This window comes from Aythya ferina, assembly GCF_964211825.1.
Source record: "Aythya ferina genome assembly, chromosome: 16".
Lineage (NCBI taxonomy): Eukaryota > Metazoa > Chordata > Aves > Anseriformes > Anatidae > Aythya > Aythya ferina.
The window spans coordinates 13,139,956-13,155,629 of record NC_140315.1 but is presented as its reverse complement, the minus strand read 5'-3'; the positions used below and the strand labels follow the sequence as shown (position 1 = coordinate 13,155,629).

At 48.0% G+C, this 15,674-nt stretch overlaps 1 protein-coding gene across 5 annotated transcripts in view; it reads right to left on the bottom strand.

The window, feature by feature from the left end:
• Window positions 1-15,674, bottom strand: part of TOX2 (TOX high mobility group box family member 2) — a 136,758-nt gene that overhangs the window by 42,535 nt on the left and 78,549 nt on the right. For all 5 annotated transcript variants that reach the window (XM_084537704.1, XM_084537707.1, XM_084537705.1 and 2 more), the window contains one exon: window positions 11,406-11,651. In XM_084537704.1, coding sequence (XP_084393830.1) covers window positions 11,406-11,651 — 246 coding nt within the window. The remainder of the gene's footprint in view (window positions 1-11,405; window positions 11,652-15,674) is intronic.

The window sequence follows — 15,674 nt, the reverse complement described above, 5'->3', positions numbered from 1 at the left end:
TCATCATTTTAAACAACAAATCCGTAGGTGAGGTGTGAAGCATCATCTGTAGCCCAAAGAAGGCATGGACCAGTTCCATCATCTCCCGAATGAGACATGATGTGGCTTGGATGGGACCTGGTGCTCCCAAGGTTCAAGTCAATTCCAGTCAGAAATTAGCTCCGGATTTATCATATGTAACAGCCTTCTTCCCAGCAACATTCACTTTAACATTTGCTACAGCAGTTCCCCATGATTTTGGTATCCCCATAAACATTTAAAAAATCTCTCTGGTGTTATCATTTTCCTGGGGCAAGGGAATCCTGAAGTTTATCTTGACCTGACTGGAACAAAATTGCTGGGGGGAGCAGCCCACGTGCTTTCTGGCAGTTAATTCAGAACACTGCAAGCTTTATGAGCAGTGAATACTTTTCTCCCCAACACACGTTAATTCACATCTATCAGTACCGAACTCCCTTAACAGCCCTGTAACCCACTTCCCTCCTATGTCTAAATCTCTCCAAATGTCCTTTCTCTGTTCCGAATACATCTGATTCTGCAGGGTCACCCCCAGCTTTGTCCTGCACTGCTTACACCCCACATCGTAAATAACACAGCACGAACATAGCACCCAGGGCCACAACAGAACTACGAGAGACACCCCCAAATCGTGGTGTGCGAGGGTCTCTAAGCGCTGCTCTTCCAAATGGTAGCCAGAAAACAACAACATAAAGAGTTGGGCAAAACGTGCTCCTCCTGCACAGAAAATGTTCCCGATGAGGGCAGCCATTCCCTGACTGACCCCACTCTTCCTATTCCATCTGCTTGCTGGAACACCTCAGTTCACCCCAAAACCATCCGCCTTTGCCTCTCACCACAAGCGGGAGTCACTCTCCCAGCTCAACAGCCACCCCAGGAGCTCCTCGAGCACCTCAACACCCAAGGTGGTCACCAGCAACCTCGTGCAGCTTACAGGACTTCTCGATCTGTAATGAGAAATGCCCGCTGCAGGACAGGTAAGTGAGAAGTATCACGCTGGCAATTTCTACAGATGTTGAGGGATTGCAGCAATACACCTCTCCTTCCCTCACACGGCCGGCCGGAGAGACCAAACAATTTCCATGGTGCAAAAGGACGGTTCGTAATGGGATTCTGCAGAGCTGAGAGACAAATATAACAGCCAGGCAGAGCATTAAGGAATGCTTTCCAGCCGGCGGAGCCAAAGTGAAACACTTGGACATATAACATTACCAACTGGCTCGCTGCCATGCATCAGATGCAGAAACATTTTTCTCTTTCCGTGACAAGCTGCATCTGTAGCAATCATTATAATTTCTCCTGACATTGCATCCCACACCTCTTCACAGAGGCAGGACTCAAGCAGCATTCTTCATTTAAATGGTAACTTTGATTTTCCCTGGGCTGTGGGGATGGGAAGCGTTTCAGCCTGTACCAGTGAGGCAGAGGGGAGGGCTGCTGGGAGCTGTGCTCTTTGGAGGTTCAACCCTTTTGGTCTTCTGAGGGCTGTGAATTTGGCAGCTGGACCTACCCAGCCTCATAGCCACCCCGCGGCCAGGATTTGGGGTGAAGAAAGGGAAATCTGGCTGAAGATCCCCTTTCATGTTCTTGCTCGTTCTCCACCATCATTCGCACTGACAGCAAACCCCACCGAGTCCACAGGCAGGAGAAAACTCCTATAAAAAGGCTAGGATTGCCATTTATATTTACCAGCTGAGGAAATCTTACCTAGCAATTAGAAACCCTCTCTCCCTTCACTCTCAGTGCTCAGCCGCGTGGCTGGTGGAGCTCTTTGATCTCCTCGTTGCACAACAAAGCCTGCTCCAGCCTATTATTTTTATTGTAAGCACTTTCTGTTATTTGCCTCTAAAAATGGCTCCCATTTAAATAATAAAAAAGACGTACTGGATGTGCACACACCTACAGCAGTGAATAGTCATCATAACCTCTATGGCTGAAACAAAAGCCATGGAAATTTCCATCCTTTTGTGCTCTCCTGCCCTGGGCATGTGCTCGTGGCAGCCGAGCTGCAGCCTCTGAACCCAGCCATGGCAGGGCTGTTTGGGTATGAAACTTCTAGAAAGGCAACCGAAAGCAAGCCACGTAGCACAGCATGCATTCGGTTTGGGAACAAGCATAAAAGTTGTGTGGGACCCCCCTTTTCTGTAGGGAAAATCCGGGGCAATGAGTAATTGCTGGAGCAGGCTAATGCAGCCTGGTAGCACGCAAAGAGAAGACGAATGACAGCTAGGAGATAAATATGATTGATTGAGGGGATAGGGGCAATTAAAAAGGGGCTGCAACATTGATCAAAACGTGCAAGATGGATGGCAAAGAGTTGCCAGAAGTGCTAGTTTGCAGGGATAACTGGCAGCACAGGTTCTCCTGCAGCCAAGGTGCTGCTGGTTGAAATGGGCAGGAATTATTCTTTATTTTCAGCTGCACGATGAGCTTCAAAATGACTTTATGTTGCGTTGTGAGGCAGGGTGTGGGTGCATATGGGAGCATGACAAGCTTGCAGTGCAGCAGAGGAGATGCCACGCAGTAAAATCATCTCATGCCTTTCAGAGGCTCCTCTGCACGGCGCAGACCCACGGCCATCACCTCTCCTCGCTGTTCCCATGGAAATGATTGCACGTGGCCAAGCAGAGAGAGCGGCACAACACGGAGAGAATAAGGGGAATGCGTGGCGCAAGCACCCAGTGGGACGGAGCAAGCTGTGCCTCTTTGGCCAAGATAGCATCCCTGGATTAGACCAGCACTGCCAGCCTGGACAAGTGGCAGTAAAAGCCCAGCTTTGTTTTGCATCCCCACAGCCGCAGAAGTGTCATGGGCAGGAACAGGACGCGGGACAAGGCACGCAGAAATGTGCTTTGAGGAAAATACCTTCCTGTGCACGACCCAGCCAACAAGAAGTCCTCAGATTATATGTGCCACTGGCTCACATGCAGAAATTAGTGCAACTAAATGAGTGTGACCAAATTAACCGTAACCAAATGCGGGGCTTGGTTAGCAGAGAATCCCCAGAAACACATTACTCTGATTTTACTTACTGTTCCTAAAGGGGTTAGTGCCAGGGACAGGGGAGGAGATGGCAGAGTCAGTCCCCCATGTACACCAGAGCTCAGGGGGCTGTGGAAGCTCATGCGGGCATCAGCTCCCAGCTACTGGGGCCAAAATGACAAATCCTCCACGGGGAGATGGGGAACTGGAAACACTCGGGCACTCTTTCCCTAGAACCACACCCCAGACTCCAAAGAAACCCTCTTCTGAACGTCTCAGTCCTTCGACAAAGCACGGAGGTGTCCTGGTCTCATTGTGGGACTTTTTGACATGGGTAAAAAGCATTTTTAACCTCAACCAGAAAAACTGTTGAAGTGGAGTTGTTTGCTAAAAAGAGGAAAAAAATCTCATGCCAGAGAGGTAGACAAGCCAGATCTAAAGGGTTAAAATCAGGCTAAGTAACAGGCACCCATCTGTATGTCTGTTATGTAGAGATGAATACGGTTTAAGACCAGAATCTGTTCTTAAAAAAGGTCCATCCCACACCTTCAACATATTTACTCTGAATACTCCCAGTTACCCGATATTGTTCTGAAAACCCCCTTCGTGCTGTATTCATCTTATCTGCTACTGTAACTCACAGATTTTATTTTCCACTATATTTTTAATTTATATCATGTTTTATTTATACTACTGTCTTTTTTGAAGCCCCAAATTTCAAAACTGACATGAGCATTGCACACACAAAGTAGGCTTCTTATTATCAACATGGCACAGAAGACAAAAAATGACAGGAATAAATCTTGGATTTTATGTCGGCAAGACGTTCTGCAAAGTAAGTGACATTTCTCAGCAATACAAATTGTACATTAAAAGATAATTTTCAGAACATGATACTAGCTTCGGAGTGCAGCACCATTACGCAAAGTAATATTGAAGCTGCGCTTTAGCAAATGCTGTTTTCATGTTGTACTAGTTTGGCATCAAGATTGCAGCAGGTCTTGTGAGTAGATTTAGGAGTGATTAAGTTTACTGTGCACAAAAGCCAGTTATTTGGCAAACTGTCGGCGCGGCGTAATTGATATTTTAATTACACTACTAATACACACATGCTGTTCACAACGAGCCTCCTCACTGGTGTTGCACAAACTGCTTATTTACAGCGCCGGTGATTGTTCCCAAGAAGTTTGGGTTTAAAATTGGTAAAATTTTCAATCTCTGTAAAAGCAAAGCAACTTGTTCCGCACCGCTCACCAGCAGGAGCGTGCAGTGTGGGGCCAGCAGGAGGGACACCTCACCTGGCACGTGCCTGGGGACAGTGCTTGGGGACGGACATGGTGCCTTTAGGGCTGATGCGGCGACTCTCACCTGGTGGGACTGCTCACCACCAAGGCACTGCCCAGCTCAGGGAGAGGAGAGGCAAGGCGAGGGGGATTTATTTCTACAGAGTGGTTACAAGTTGAGGTTCGGCCCGATCCCCAAGTAGTGCAGAGACCCTGCTGGATTGCAGGCAGTGGTTACACCACATCGGGATCAGACCTGCTGTGGTTCTGGCAAGTGATGAGCAGGAGTGTGTAAGGAAACAGCTTGCAGAACAAAAACCAAAGGGAGAAGAAACACCTCTGGAGCCAGACACAAGCTGGCTCCCACCATGCCAGCCCCCTCCAGCACGGTGTGATGTGGTGCCGTAGGCAGGGACACTTTAACACTGCCTAGGAAGTTTTTCAAGGTAGGCGCATCTCCTCCTGTAGGTTTTATACCCTGCGGCTCTGGCCTAGGAATGTGTAATTTTTGTTATTATAACAGCATGCAGCAGTAATGACAGTAATAGCGGTGCAGTAAGAGCAAAGGTAGCATATAGGTGAGTACCTGGAAAATCTCCTAAGGGTGACACCTACCAACAGATGCCGTCATCCCACACAACTCATCCCTCGTGACACGCCAGGTGGAGTTTGTCCCAGCACAACACAATGCCCTGGGCAGGAATCTAGCACTGGCAGAAGCTCTGAAGATCAGGATGGTCTTTGATATCTCTGTCTCCTACGATCCCAGAAGCACCAAGCACGTTGTGTGTATGGCAGCTCTCAGAGATTTCTTCATACAGAGATGCTAAAGGGGCCCTGGGGCTGAGATGTGCCGACCCTTCAGCCGTCCATAAAAGTTGGAGGCTGCAATCAAACCTCTTTTCTCAGAGGACCTGAGTAGTTGGGATGAGACTGCCTGCAGAGAAAACCCATTTTATAAAGCACCAAGGAGCAGATAGGCAAAAGCATGAAGGGGAGCAGTGTCCTCCTCCCCAGGTTGCCTTCTGGACAGTCCCCTCCTGAAACCCTGCTGGGCACCTCTCTGTGAGCACAAAGGTGCTGGTGGCAGCAGTGCCTGCGCCCCATCCCGCCTGCACCCCATCCCGCAGTGCTGGCCAGAGGAGAGGTCTGCTGGAGCGAGGGGGATTTCACAGCACGAGACAAAAATAGGATTTGGAACCAGCAGGAAAAGGAGCTTTGTGTATTGCAAAGGGGATTCGCTTGTTAAGTGTCCTTGTTCTGTGAGGGGCTGACCAGAGCCAGGGGGTCGGACCAGTGGTCGAGAGGAGCTGGGGATGTATCTGCCTTTGGAGCAAGCACCGGGGGACGCTGGGGCACCTCTGCCCAGTGGGATGCTCAGCAGCATCCCCTCACACCCAGCTGAGGGGCAGGAGAGCAGGACACCCTATGCCCACATGCACCAGCACCCACACCCCACGAGCACGGCTGGGAGCAGCCACATTTGTGCTCCCTGTGAGCACTGAGAGCTCAGCCACTGCTGCTCAAACTTCAGAAAGTAACTATCGGTCCGTGCCCCTTCCTCGGAGAAAGCCTGCTTTTAAGCACACCCAAACCCGATTTACTCCGTGGCCGGGCACCTTGTCTGCTGGGCTCCAACCTGGCTTGTGGGGGGGTATGAAGGGAAGGGGGCTTTCGAACGAAAATGCCACCGGGTCCTTCGAGCCAGCAGCACGCGTGGGTGTTGCTAAATTAAGCTCGCAAGGAGGTGGGGCGAACGCCTTAAACGAGTTCGCGAAGGTAAAATAACGTTCATTAAAAATAGAAAAACAACTGAAAAAATATCCTTTGTATTCAACTTCGCACTCGTACATCATAATGTTCCAGTAAAAGCCCATTTTCCCTTGAGATAATAAAAGAATTGAATTTTTCCTTATCGGTCATCTATTTTTCTAGCTAAAGCTATTACTCCCTCTCTGCGGTTGCCAGGCAACAAGAAATATTAATAGCAGCTTTTATTAGCTTAGCTTTAGCAGTGGAGTACCAGAATGAGAAAATGGAAAACATAAATGTGTTACATAAATCTTTCAACCTTTCAGGGTTTGTGTTAGTCTCTGTTTTCATAATGATTTATTGAAGTGATGGTTCATTTATGAGAAAAAGGAGTGTGAAATAAGAAAACGGAACATTACCCTGAAGGACTGTTTGAAAATAAATAATTATAGGAGGTGAAGAAAAGCTGTTTAAAACCATTTTTCTGAGTTTTATAAAATTTAAAAAGACATATTTCTTTCATTTATTGCCTCTGAGAAAAACACTAGCAGGGAATTGCAAACAGGGCTCTGTTTAATACAAAGAACCCTTCACGTACGGTTGCATCGTTACTATTTTCCACCAAGGGCTCGTGTTTGGGAGTTTAGTTTTTAAACCGCGAGCCATTAATAAGCAGAAAGCCAAATTAGTCAAAACCTAAAGCACACAACACAAAACTGCCAGTGCGAAGTTAGCCAGGGCTGGAGCTCGGGGGACGCCGGTAACTCTTTGCTGCCGGCCGGCGCACATCGCCTGGCGCTGCTGCACGCACGCTGCGCCAGAACATGGCTCATTCCTCAGGACTTACTTCCTCAGGCAGTGATTTAAGATTATTGAAACATTTACATATTGGAAGTATTTACCCACAGCATGTAAGCTGTATTGCCCACCAGAACAGTTGTAGTGCCTCTACAGCTGTACACCCTACAACTGGAGCTGCACTCCATGCTGCCACATCCAGCACTGAGTGGCTCGGCTGTGATCCTACAGCTGAGGGTTGGATCCTGCAGCACCTGGAGCACAGTGCTGGGATTCCCACTGCCCTCACCTGACCCAGATCAGGTTGGAAAGAAGTGCTGGTGACCCCAGAGGATGCTAGTTCCTGGGGACCTATGCTATTCCCACTGTCCGGGCACGCACGCTGCAGCTCCGAGGAGGTGCTGCTTTTCATTTCCTTTTTTCATGTGGGAGGCAGGCAGGTGTGTTACTGCTGAGATTTTTCTTGTTCACTTTTTTTTTTTTTTTCTTTCTGTTCGACAGAAAAGCCCCGTAGTGCTAGAAAACAGATATTCGGCTTGCAAAGCCAAGCAACTGACTTTTCAGAAATTTCAGGGCTGCATTTGTCCTTGCTGCTATGATTCTTCCCCCTTTACCGTTTCTTCTCTGGAGGGAACCCATGGGAAACAATAATTAAAGACAGTAGTCCAGTGCATACATAAACAGATTCCACTGCTAACCAGAAATTTGACGTTTTTTGCACCATGAACATGCTTTTCACCACTGGGGATTTTGAATATTTTTCACATGATCTGGTTTTGCTCAAACTGAAATGAAAAAACTTCCAGGATGTTTCTGGAGTCTTTTTTTTTTTTTCTTTCCCTCTTGAGCTGATGCACCAGCTTGCAGATAGCAAAAAAAGTCATTCCACTGAGCCCAAAGGAGGGTTTTGCTTTCCAACCCCTCCACCTCCTCCGCTCTTCCCAGCAAGGGGGCAGTGAGCGCCCAGTACGGTGGCACTTATGGGTACAGTTTGCCTGCCCCCAGCTCAGCGATGCCCTGCACAGGCTGCAGGCCTCCTCAGGCAGAGCTGAAGAGCCCCGGAGGATAATTTTGGGTGGCTCATGCACAGCTACCAGTGCTTCTCAAACAAAGCCAAGGAGATCTCTCAGCGTGAGAAGCACCAGGGAAGTGGAGATCCATGGATAGCTGCCAGGCTCTGCAATCAAACTCTTGTACACATGACAAAGCCCATGTTTGCTCCTAACAGCTGCCAACTGGGATGTCCAAAATGATGCTTCCCCCATGCAAACCCACATGGCTGAGCCGTATTTCACCCAACCACGGCAAAGAAGGGCACAGCGCCCATGACTGGGCACTGTCCCACCTGATGAGCAGAGACACCGCTATCTAATATTTATGGAAATGTTTGCGCTGTGCTGGAGATTCCTGGGCTCTGACCTTGATCGCCCTTTGCTTCTGTCAAATATGTTCTGCAAAATACCTTCTGAAATCTCATTTATTCACAACAGTTCCTCCGCCCAGCAGGCAGCCTGCCTCGCTGGCTATCCCCAGCGACATGATCAGCCCTGCCTCCTCCCTGCACCATTGGTCTTAGCATCAGATCTTTGGCCATCTCTTGTTCACCCATCCCTTCTCCCCTCCATGTCCCTTCATCCCATCTTCAGTGTCTGAGAAGTTCCTGGACTTGTAAAAACTGAGGGAAAATAATAATAAGGAAATAAAGTGACAGAAACAGTGGTCAAGGACCACATGATGGAAAGGTCGAGCTTGTCCATGGGGCAGAGCAGAGCAAAGCGTGCTCCATCCCCACTGCACTCAGTGAGTCCTCGCTCATGTTTTTTCAGCAGCCTGAGATTTTTCATGAGGATGCTCTAGCTACTATTTTAGAAGAGAAGTCTTACCATCTCTAAACATTTTACCTTGAATTGCTCATTGTTACTGTATTCCAACCAAAAGACAGGACATCCAAGGCAAGAATCATAGAATCATTGAATCATTAAGGTTGGAAAAGAACTCCCAACATCGTCTGGCCCAACCATCCCCCTACCACCACCATCACCCACTAAGCCATGTCCCCAAACACCACGTCCAACCTTCCCTTGAACACCCCCAGGGACGGTGACTCCACCACCTCCCTGGGCAACCCATCCCAGTGCCTGACTGCTCTTTCTGAGAAGAAATGTCTCTTCATTTCCAGCCTGAACCTCCCCTGGCACAACTTGAGGCCATTCCCTCTGGTCCTATCACTAGTTACCTGCGAGAAGAGGCCAACCCCCAGCTCCCCACACCTTTTCAGGTAGCTGCAGAGAGCAATGAGGTCTCCTCTGAGCCTCTTCTTCTCCAGACCAAACACCCCCAGCTCCCTCAGCCGCTCCTCACAGGACTTGTGCTCCAGGCCCAATAGCCACGTGTACAAAAATCAGTACAAACTACAACGCAGCATCTGTCCTGGACCAAAGACAAAACCTCCACGTGCCTCCCCTGCAGTACTCCCAGCTGGGCTTCCTATCCCTGCCCATGTCACAAAACACCCTCTTCTTTTTGGAAGTGCGAACAAACAAGCCCCTTTTTTGATCTGGATGTTTGCAGCCTGAACATGGTGAACTTCTGGGCTGGTTTGGAGCAGGTCCCATCCTGCGATGCCAAGCAGTGATGCTTGAAGCATCTTCATGATGCCATCGCCAAGAGGCCTCATGCTCAGTGGGCACGCGGGCAGGAGGTATTTATGGTATGGGTTTAAAAACCTGTTCTGTCTCCTGGATTTTAGTTTTTCTTCACGTGCATGCCCCTATTAATGCCAGTAGGAATCATGGAACTACACATGTGCTGTGAGATGGATCAAACATTTTGGGGCTGTGTTGGAGTGATAGGGGCTCAATTTGGGCAGCCAAAACCAGAGCTGGTAATGAAGAGAAGGGCTAGATGCTGTTTCTGCAGTTCAAATCTGATGGCATGGAAAAAAGGCTTTGGTGGGAAGGTAAGGCAGGATTTAATTTTGACCTAAAACTGCAACACAGTCCATTCTCTGATCTACTTCCTTTGCTGCTGGGACCTTTGAAGATGTATTACGGCTCCAGAGGTTTCCACTCAAAACTAAACACTTTCAATTTGCTATTGGCTAGAAAATTCAGGGTTCACTGGATTTTTTATTTTAGTAGTAAGGGGCAAACAAATCTTAATCTCTCTATTCTATGTTTACAGCCCACTAAGTCCCCTTCTTATCTTCTCTGGTTCAGTCCTGATTTATTGTCACAATGCTGCATTTGTAAAACAGTACCATAAAATAAGAAAGAGAACATTTCCCAAGGACTACTCCAAAATAAATTATTTCAGACGTACAGAAGCTGCTTAATAAATTCCACTGTTCTTGTTTCTTTAGGTATTTTAGAAAGTGATTTATAAGTGCAATATCACCTCTCAAAAATGAGATGATCAACACAGGATAAAATTATCGTGTTATGAAAATAGGGGTCAGGAAAAGGGGCTGTGCTTTAAATTAAACTAGGGAAAATATTTCATCTAAAATTGACTCTTTTTGTCTCAGAAATGAATGTTTTAATCACCTAAGAACCTAAAAGCTAACACAGAGACCTAAGTAATATTTAATTTCATAGATATATGCCTGTGTTCAATATTGATGGGCAGAAGATGATATTTTTCTTAAACACACTAACCACTCAACTTGGAGACGCACCAAGACTTTAGAAAGCCTTGGGATTTTCCTAGACTAAGAGATAATATCCCACTTAAATATTTAAATATCACTACCTTTCAGACTGTTATCTATTCAAGCAATCGACACCAAATGTTCTCTAGCTAGCGCAGTTGCAGGCTTGCAGGCAATGCTAATAAGTAAAATTAACTCTGTTTGATATCGATGCCTTTCAACAGCATCCATGAAAATCAATGATCTTAGAGAGAAACAACGTAGAAAACTAACCATAGGGCTAAATGTGCTAAAGAGGAAAATATTATTGAACAGCTCCAGCATTAATTCAATACCAGTGTCAAAACCAAGTCACAACCTTTCCTCAGCACTGCCTCTACAGAAAAGTCCTAAGGTCTAATTAGCCCCAAAGTTTCTTCCCAGAGCTGCCTTTACTTCACTATTCCCTTTTTATTTATTCCTATGGAAGCATCATTTGAAACTTTGCAAGGTATCACCTTACCATGGTGTGAGCCAAAAGGCAACTTGAGCTTGCAAATGCAAGGAGGGATCTTGGTCTCCTTGAAATCAATAGGGAAGCTCTCCCTTTGTGGGGCAGGGGTGACAAGCAGGGGGCTCCTGCTGGCCACATGGGGCTCGGTTCAGTGAGGATGCTACGAACCCAGAGGAAAACAACCCTCCTGCCTCCTCTTGGGCAATTAACAGGGCTTGGGAAAACATCAAGTTGGAAACAAAATCGGCACCATGAACACGGTCATCAACAGCAGTGGGTGGTAGTGCAGCAAGCCAAAGCTGCATCACTGGCTCTTCCCAGCCCCTGGTGCAAACACCCCCTCATTAATGCCCTTCTCCATTCAATCAGCTCACAGCACGATGCACAGAGTGGCTTTAACAAAAGGTAAAAAGAGGAGAAAGTCACTGACCGTGGGCAGCTGGCTGGAGAGAAGATGCCCGTCCTGACTCAACATGTTGGAGACCATGATGGCCGGCAGGTCCATGTTCTGGTAGGGGTAGGCGGGTATCAGGCTGTTCGGAGGCAGGCTGTGGCACAGGGAGTGATATCCAGTTTCGTGGTCCACCAAGTGCAGGAGTGAAGGGTCGGGGAGATTGGGAGGCGTTATGGGTGGGATTTCATAGTCCTCGTTATTCTCGTTCTGACCATTGTATGTCTAAAACACAAAAAAGACATTTTGCAACTTGTCACTGCCTTGTTGCTCCAGCAAATAAAAACGATTATTTGTGCAAGAAACAAGAAAGCACATTCCAGTGAAAACATTTTGGGTGCAATAAAAGAGACAGCTCCAACCTTGGACATCAGCAGGTCATAACTACGTAGGAGCCAGGTGGTGAGCACTGCACCATCCACTGCGGGACACCACTAGTTCTTGCAAGCCTCTGATTATTTTGCAACATACTCACGGCCCTCCTCACCCCTGCTGCAAGCCATTAGCACAACTTCTCAACTCCTCTAAAGAAAGATTGCCTGGTGGTGCCCTGCACGGAGGTTTGTCCTACCTTACAGCCTGATCCAGACCTGGTTTAGATAAGCACGCCCTCTGCTCCCTACCTCAAGCCCTCCTCAAGCTCACCATGAAGGTGCAGAGGTGTTGGTCCTTTTGCTTCCCATGCTTTCTGGTGGTCTGTATACATTTAAGCATTCCAATGAAAAGAAGATATTATGGCGCCTGTGCAAGATTTTTCACATCAGACAAAAACATATTTGCTTCATAACCTAAGAGTGAGTCTATCCAAAATTACCAATTATCAAAGCAGAATATAATGAGCGTCTGGCAGAGGAGGCTTATTCTAAACATCTACTGTTTCACGTATTATTATGGCATATGAAATTCTGATTAGCCATAGTATTACACACATGGATTTTAAGCTAAATTTCTCAGATCACCTAGTTTCATGGTTGGATTTTGACTTAATACTTGATTTAAGAGCAAAACCCCAGACGCGTGCAAAACCAGTTGAACATTGCTGGCTTTATTAATCCATTGCCCCAGAGCTCACACTCAGGTTTGTGCTCTTCATCAGCCCAGGCGACAGGGAGAAAACCCTTGATAAAATAAAATAAAGCCCATATTTAACTAGAATTCAAAAGTCAGTAGGAGAGGCAGCTACGGTGAAACACACCTCTTGTCTCCCCTTGTCCCATCATAAAAACAGAGAAGAGCGCATATGCTGCACATACCAGCTGACTGCTCACGTTCACGTGAAATTCCTACTAGGTTTGGGGAAATATGAGTACGCGAGAAATATAAGACGGAGCCAGGGCTGAGCCAGCTCTGTACCAACAGTTATTGTTCAGGGGAAATTCAAGCCCAGCTGTTTTTCCAGCCGGCTTCTGTCTAGCAGTGGCATTGTGCTGGAAAGGTAAGGGGGATGAGAGGCTGCACACAAAAGCAGACAGACATATCCCATTTAATACGTCTAGTAAAGTTTTCGCTTGGGCTACACTCTTCAAGGTATATCAATTCTTCCCCAGTTATTTAAGAGGATTTCACTCGGTGCTTTATGGAAAGGATTTAAATAAATCATTGCACAGCAAACTTGTTCCTCCAACTGGTTTATTTTGGTATCAGGTATATAAGCAAGTGGCTTTGCTGTACTTAACTAAATTATGTAAAACCCACTCAAAGTTTCCTAAAGCTCTCTTCAAAACTACAAGTTGTTCGTGTTGCTGCAGAGCAGCTCACGAAAGGGCTTTGAGGCGGTTTTGTGAGGAGCGCTAAAGCCCCGCTCCCCCCTGCACGTTCCTGCCCCTGCTCTTCTCAGCCTGGGGAAAAAAAAAAAAAAGCAAAAAAAAAAAAAGCAAAAAAAAAGCTCTGTTTAACTCACAAAGCTTTCCAAAGAGCTACAGTATTGTGCAGACATATCAAAATTACAATCAAAGCTGTACACAATCAAAATCAGATTAGACAATATCCAATCAACATAATCAGCCTCGGCGCCTGCCAGCTTTCACACCGCACCACGAAGAGCGATTTTCCAAAACAGGCTGCCTTTATGCTATGTGTGTTTTAAAGAGATCGCTAGGAAGATAGGGCAGGGAGAAGAGGCAGACACTCGGGAGGGTGGGACAGGGGGATGGTTTACCGTGGCACTGGCTGAGGGGCTGTACCCCTGCCCACCACGGGTGGTCTCGCGGCGCGCGCACAGACGCCGTCGTCTCCAGTCTCCTGCCAGCGACACCCAACGCCCCTTCCCACCACCACACGGGCTCTGCTGCAGATTCTGTTTTCTATTCTTATGTTAATTTGAATTAAATTAAACAGCCAATTATACGTTATAAGGATACATTACAAATTAGATTAGTGAGCTGGTCGGAGCCCATTCATCCCACCAGGACTCCAAAGGCAAGCGCGGGGAAGCTCGCCCTGCTAAAAGGCTGCCCGTGGCGGTGCACACAGCAGACGTGGGAGATCTAGGCTTTTCCACTGACAAGCAGATGACAGTTGTTGTGATTACACATTATTCCCCTTCAAATTAAAACACTGAAATCAGCTGAAACAACAAGCCTCTACTTGCCAAGCCTTGGCTCGCGCTGCAGGGCAGCCGGACGCTGCTTTGAAGGTCGGACCCCACAAAGGGAAGGATGGAGAAGCAGGACCAAGCCAAGCCTCCTCTCTCAGAGATGTCACCCATCTCTGACCAAGCATCTGACCAAGCATCTCTCAGAGATGCTCCCCGTCTCTGAGATGCCACTTTCCTGACTCCCTCCTCGCCAGCAGGTCCCCACATGTCTCTGTGCCCAGGCTGTGGGCGCTGTGCTGCAGGGCATGGACTGGCTCACCCCACAGTGAGCTGCAGGACGGCATTGCAGCAGATACAGTCCATCTCCCACAGCATCAGAGCCGTGTTTAAAAACTGTTCCTGAAATCTGAGCTTGGAGAGAGGTCCCAGTGACAAAGACCACCTCCATCCACCAACAGATTCGCAGGCAGAGGATGGAGGGGTGTGGGGACATGGAGAGAGGTGTCCCTTATGCCATGCAGCTTCTCTACCACCCTTTAACTGTACCTTTCTGTGCCACGGTTCCCTCCCTCTGCCCTTTCACCATGGGGACAGCAATGGGTGAGGAAGGCCCTGGTTCCTACTGAGCTGATACCCATGCAATGTCCAGGACAAGACGAATCAGAACAGGTAAGTGCATGACCGAGCTGGGAACATGCAATCTGCATTCAGCAGAAAGGAAGGTCAGAACTGTTCAGCCCTTTGCACTGCACCAAAAGGTCCCATTGCCAGAACCGTGGTGGCCCTGGAGGGCACAGCACGCACTCCCAAAGCACCAGTGGATCCTGGGGACACCCTTGTTGTGATGTGGCCTCCTGCCCACACTGTGCCCAGCCCTGGGGATGGTGGGCCCAGATGTCCCTGCAACCCCTGGTCATTTTCAGGAGAGGGAGGCAGAGACGCTAAGGTACCTCCCCTTGAGGTGGCACTCAGAAACCCCTCACAGGGTCTGCGGGTGACCCACATGAGGCTAGTGGGGTGGGACACCACAGCTCCTGCGACAGGAGAAGGCCACAATGGAGGGACCAGGGTGCAGGCAGCTCTGCACTGCACGTTCACGGGTGCAGTTAAGGGGTTAAAGTTCCATACAGCAGTTAAAGCAGTTAAAGTTCCATACATTTCCTGTATGGAAATGGAGCTGAACACAGCACAGGGAGAACTGAGAGCTTTAGAGGGGAATGAGCTGGTTCCTCTCTTGCCTCCAGTGTCCCATGCATGGGAAGCCTGAATTTTAACACTAAAACAGGATCTTCTTCCATGTGCCTGATAAGCACCTGAATTATCAGTGTGTCAAGTTTGGGGACATCATCTCCACACGCCTTTAAGCTGCACCTGAAAATTACTGTGAGTCAAGGGGAGAAGCGAGTAGCTCTCACCCTGGGCTGTCAGCATCCAGTGGCAAGCAGGCTGGAAACTGCACAAGAACCCACTGTGCAGGTAGCTCAGGAGGGAGCTACAAGCATTGAGCATCCACAAAGTAAGCTTTTAGCTTTCTCCTGTCTCTCCCCTCTTGGAAGAAAAGGGAGGTGCTGTCCACCTTTACAAAATCCTCTACAGCTGGCCAGCAGCACTTCTCCGTGGTGTGTTGCTATTAATCTTGGAGGGCATGACTTGACCAAGGACCTGGGAACCGCTCTCCGCAGAAGCATGGCAAACATCCAGTGACCCCAATT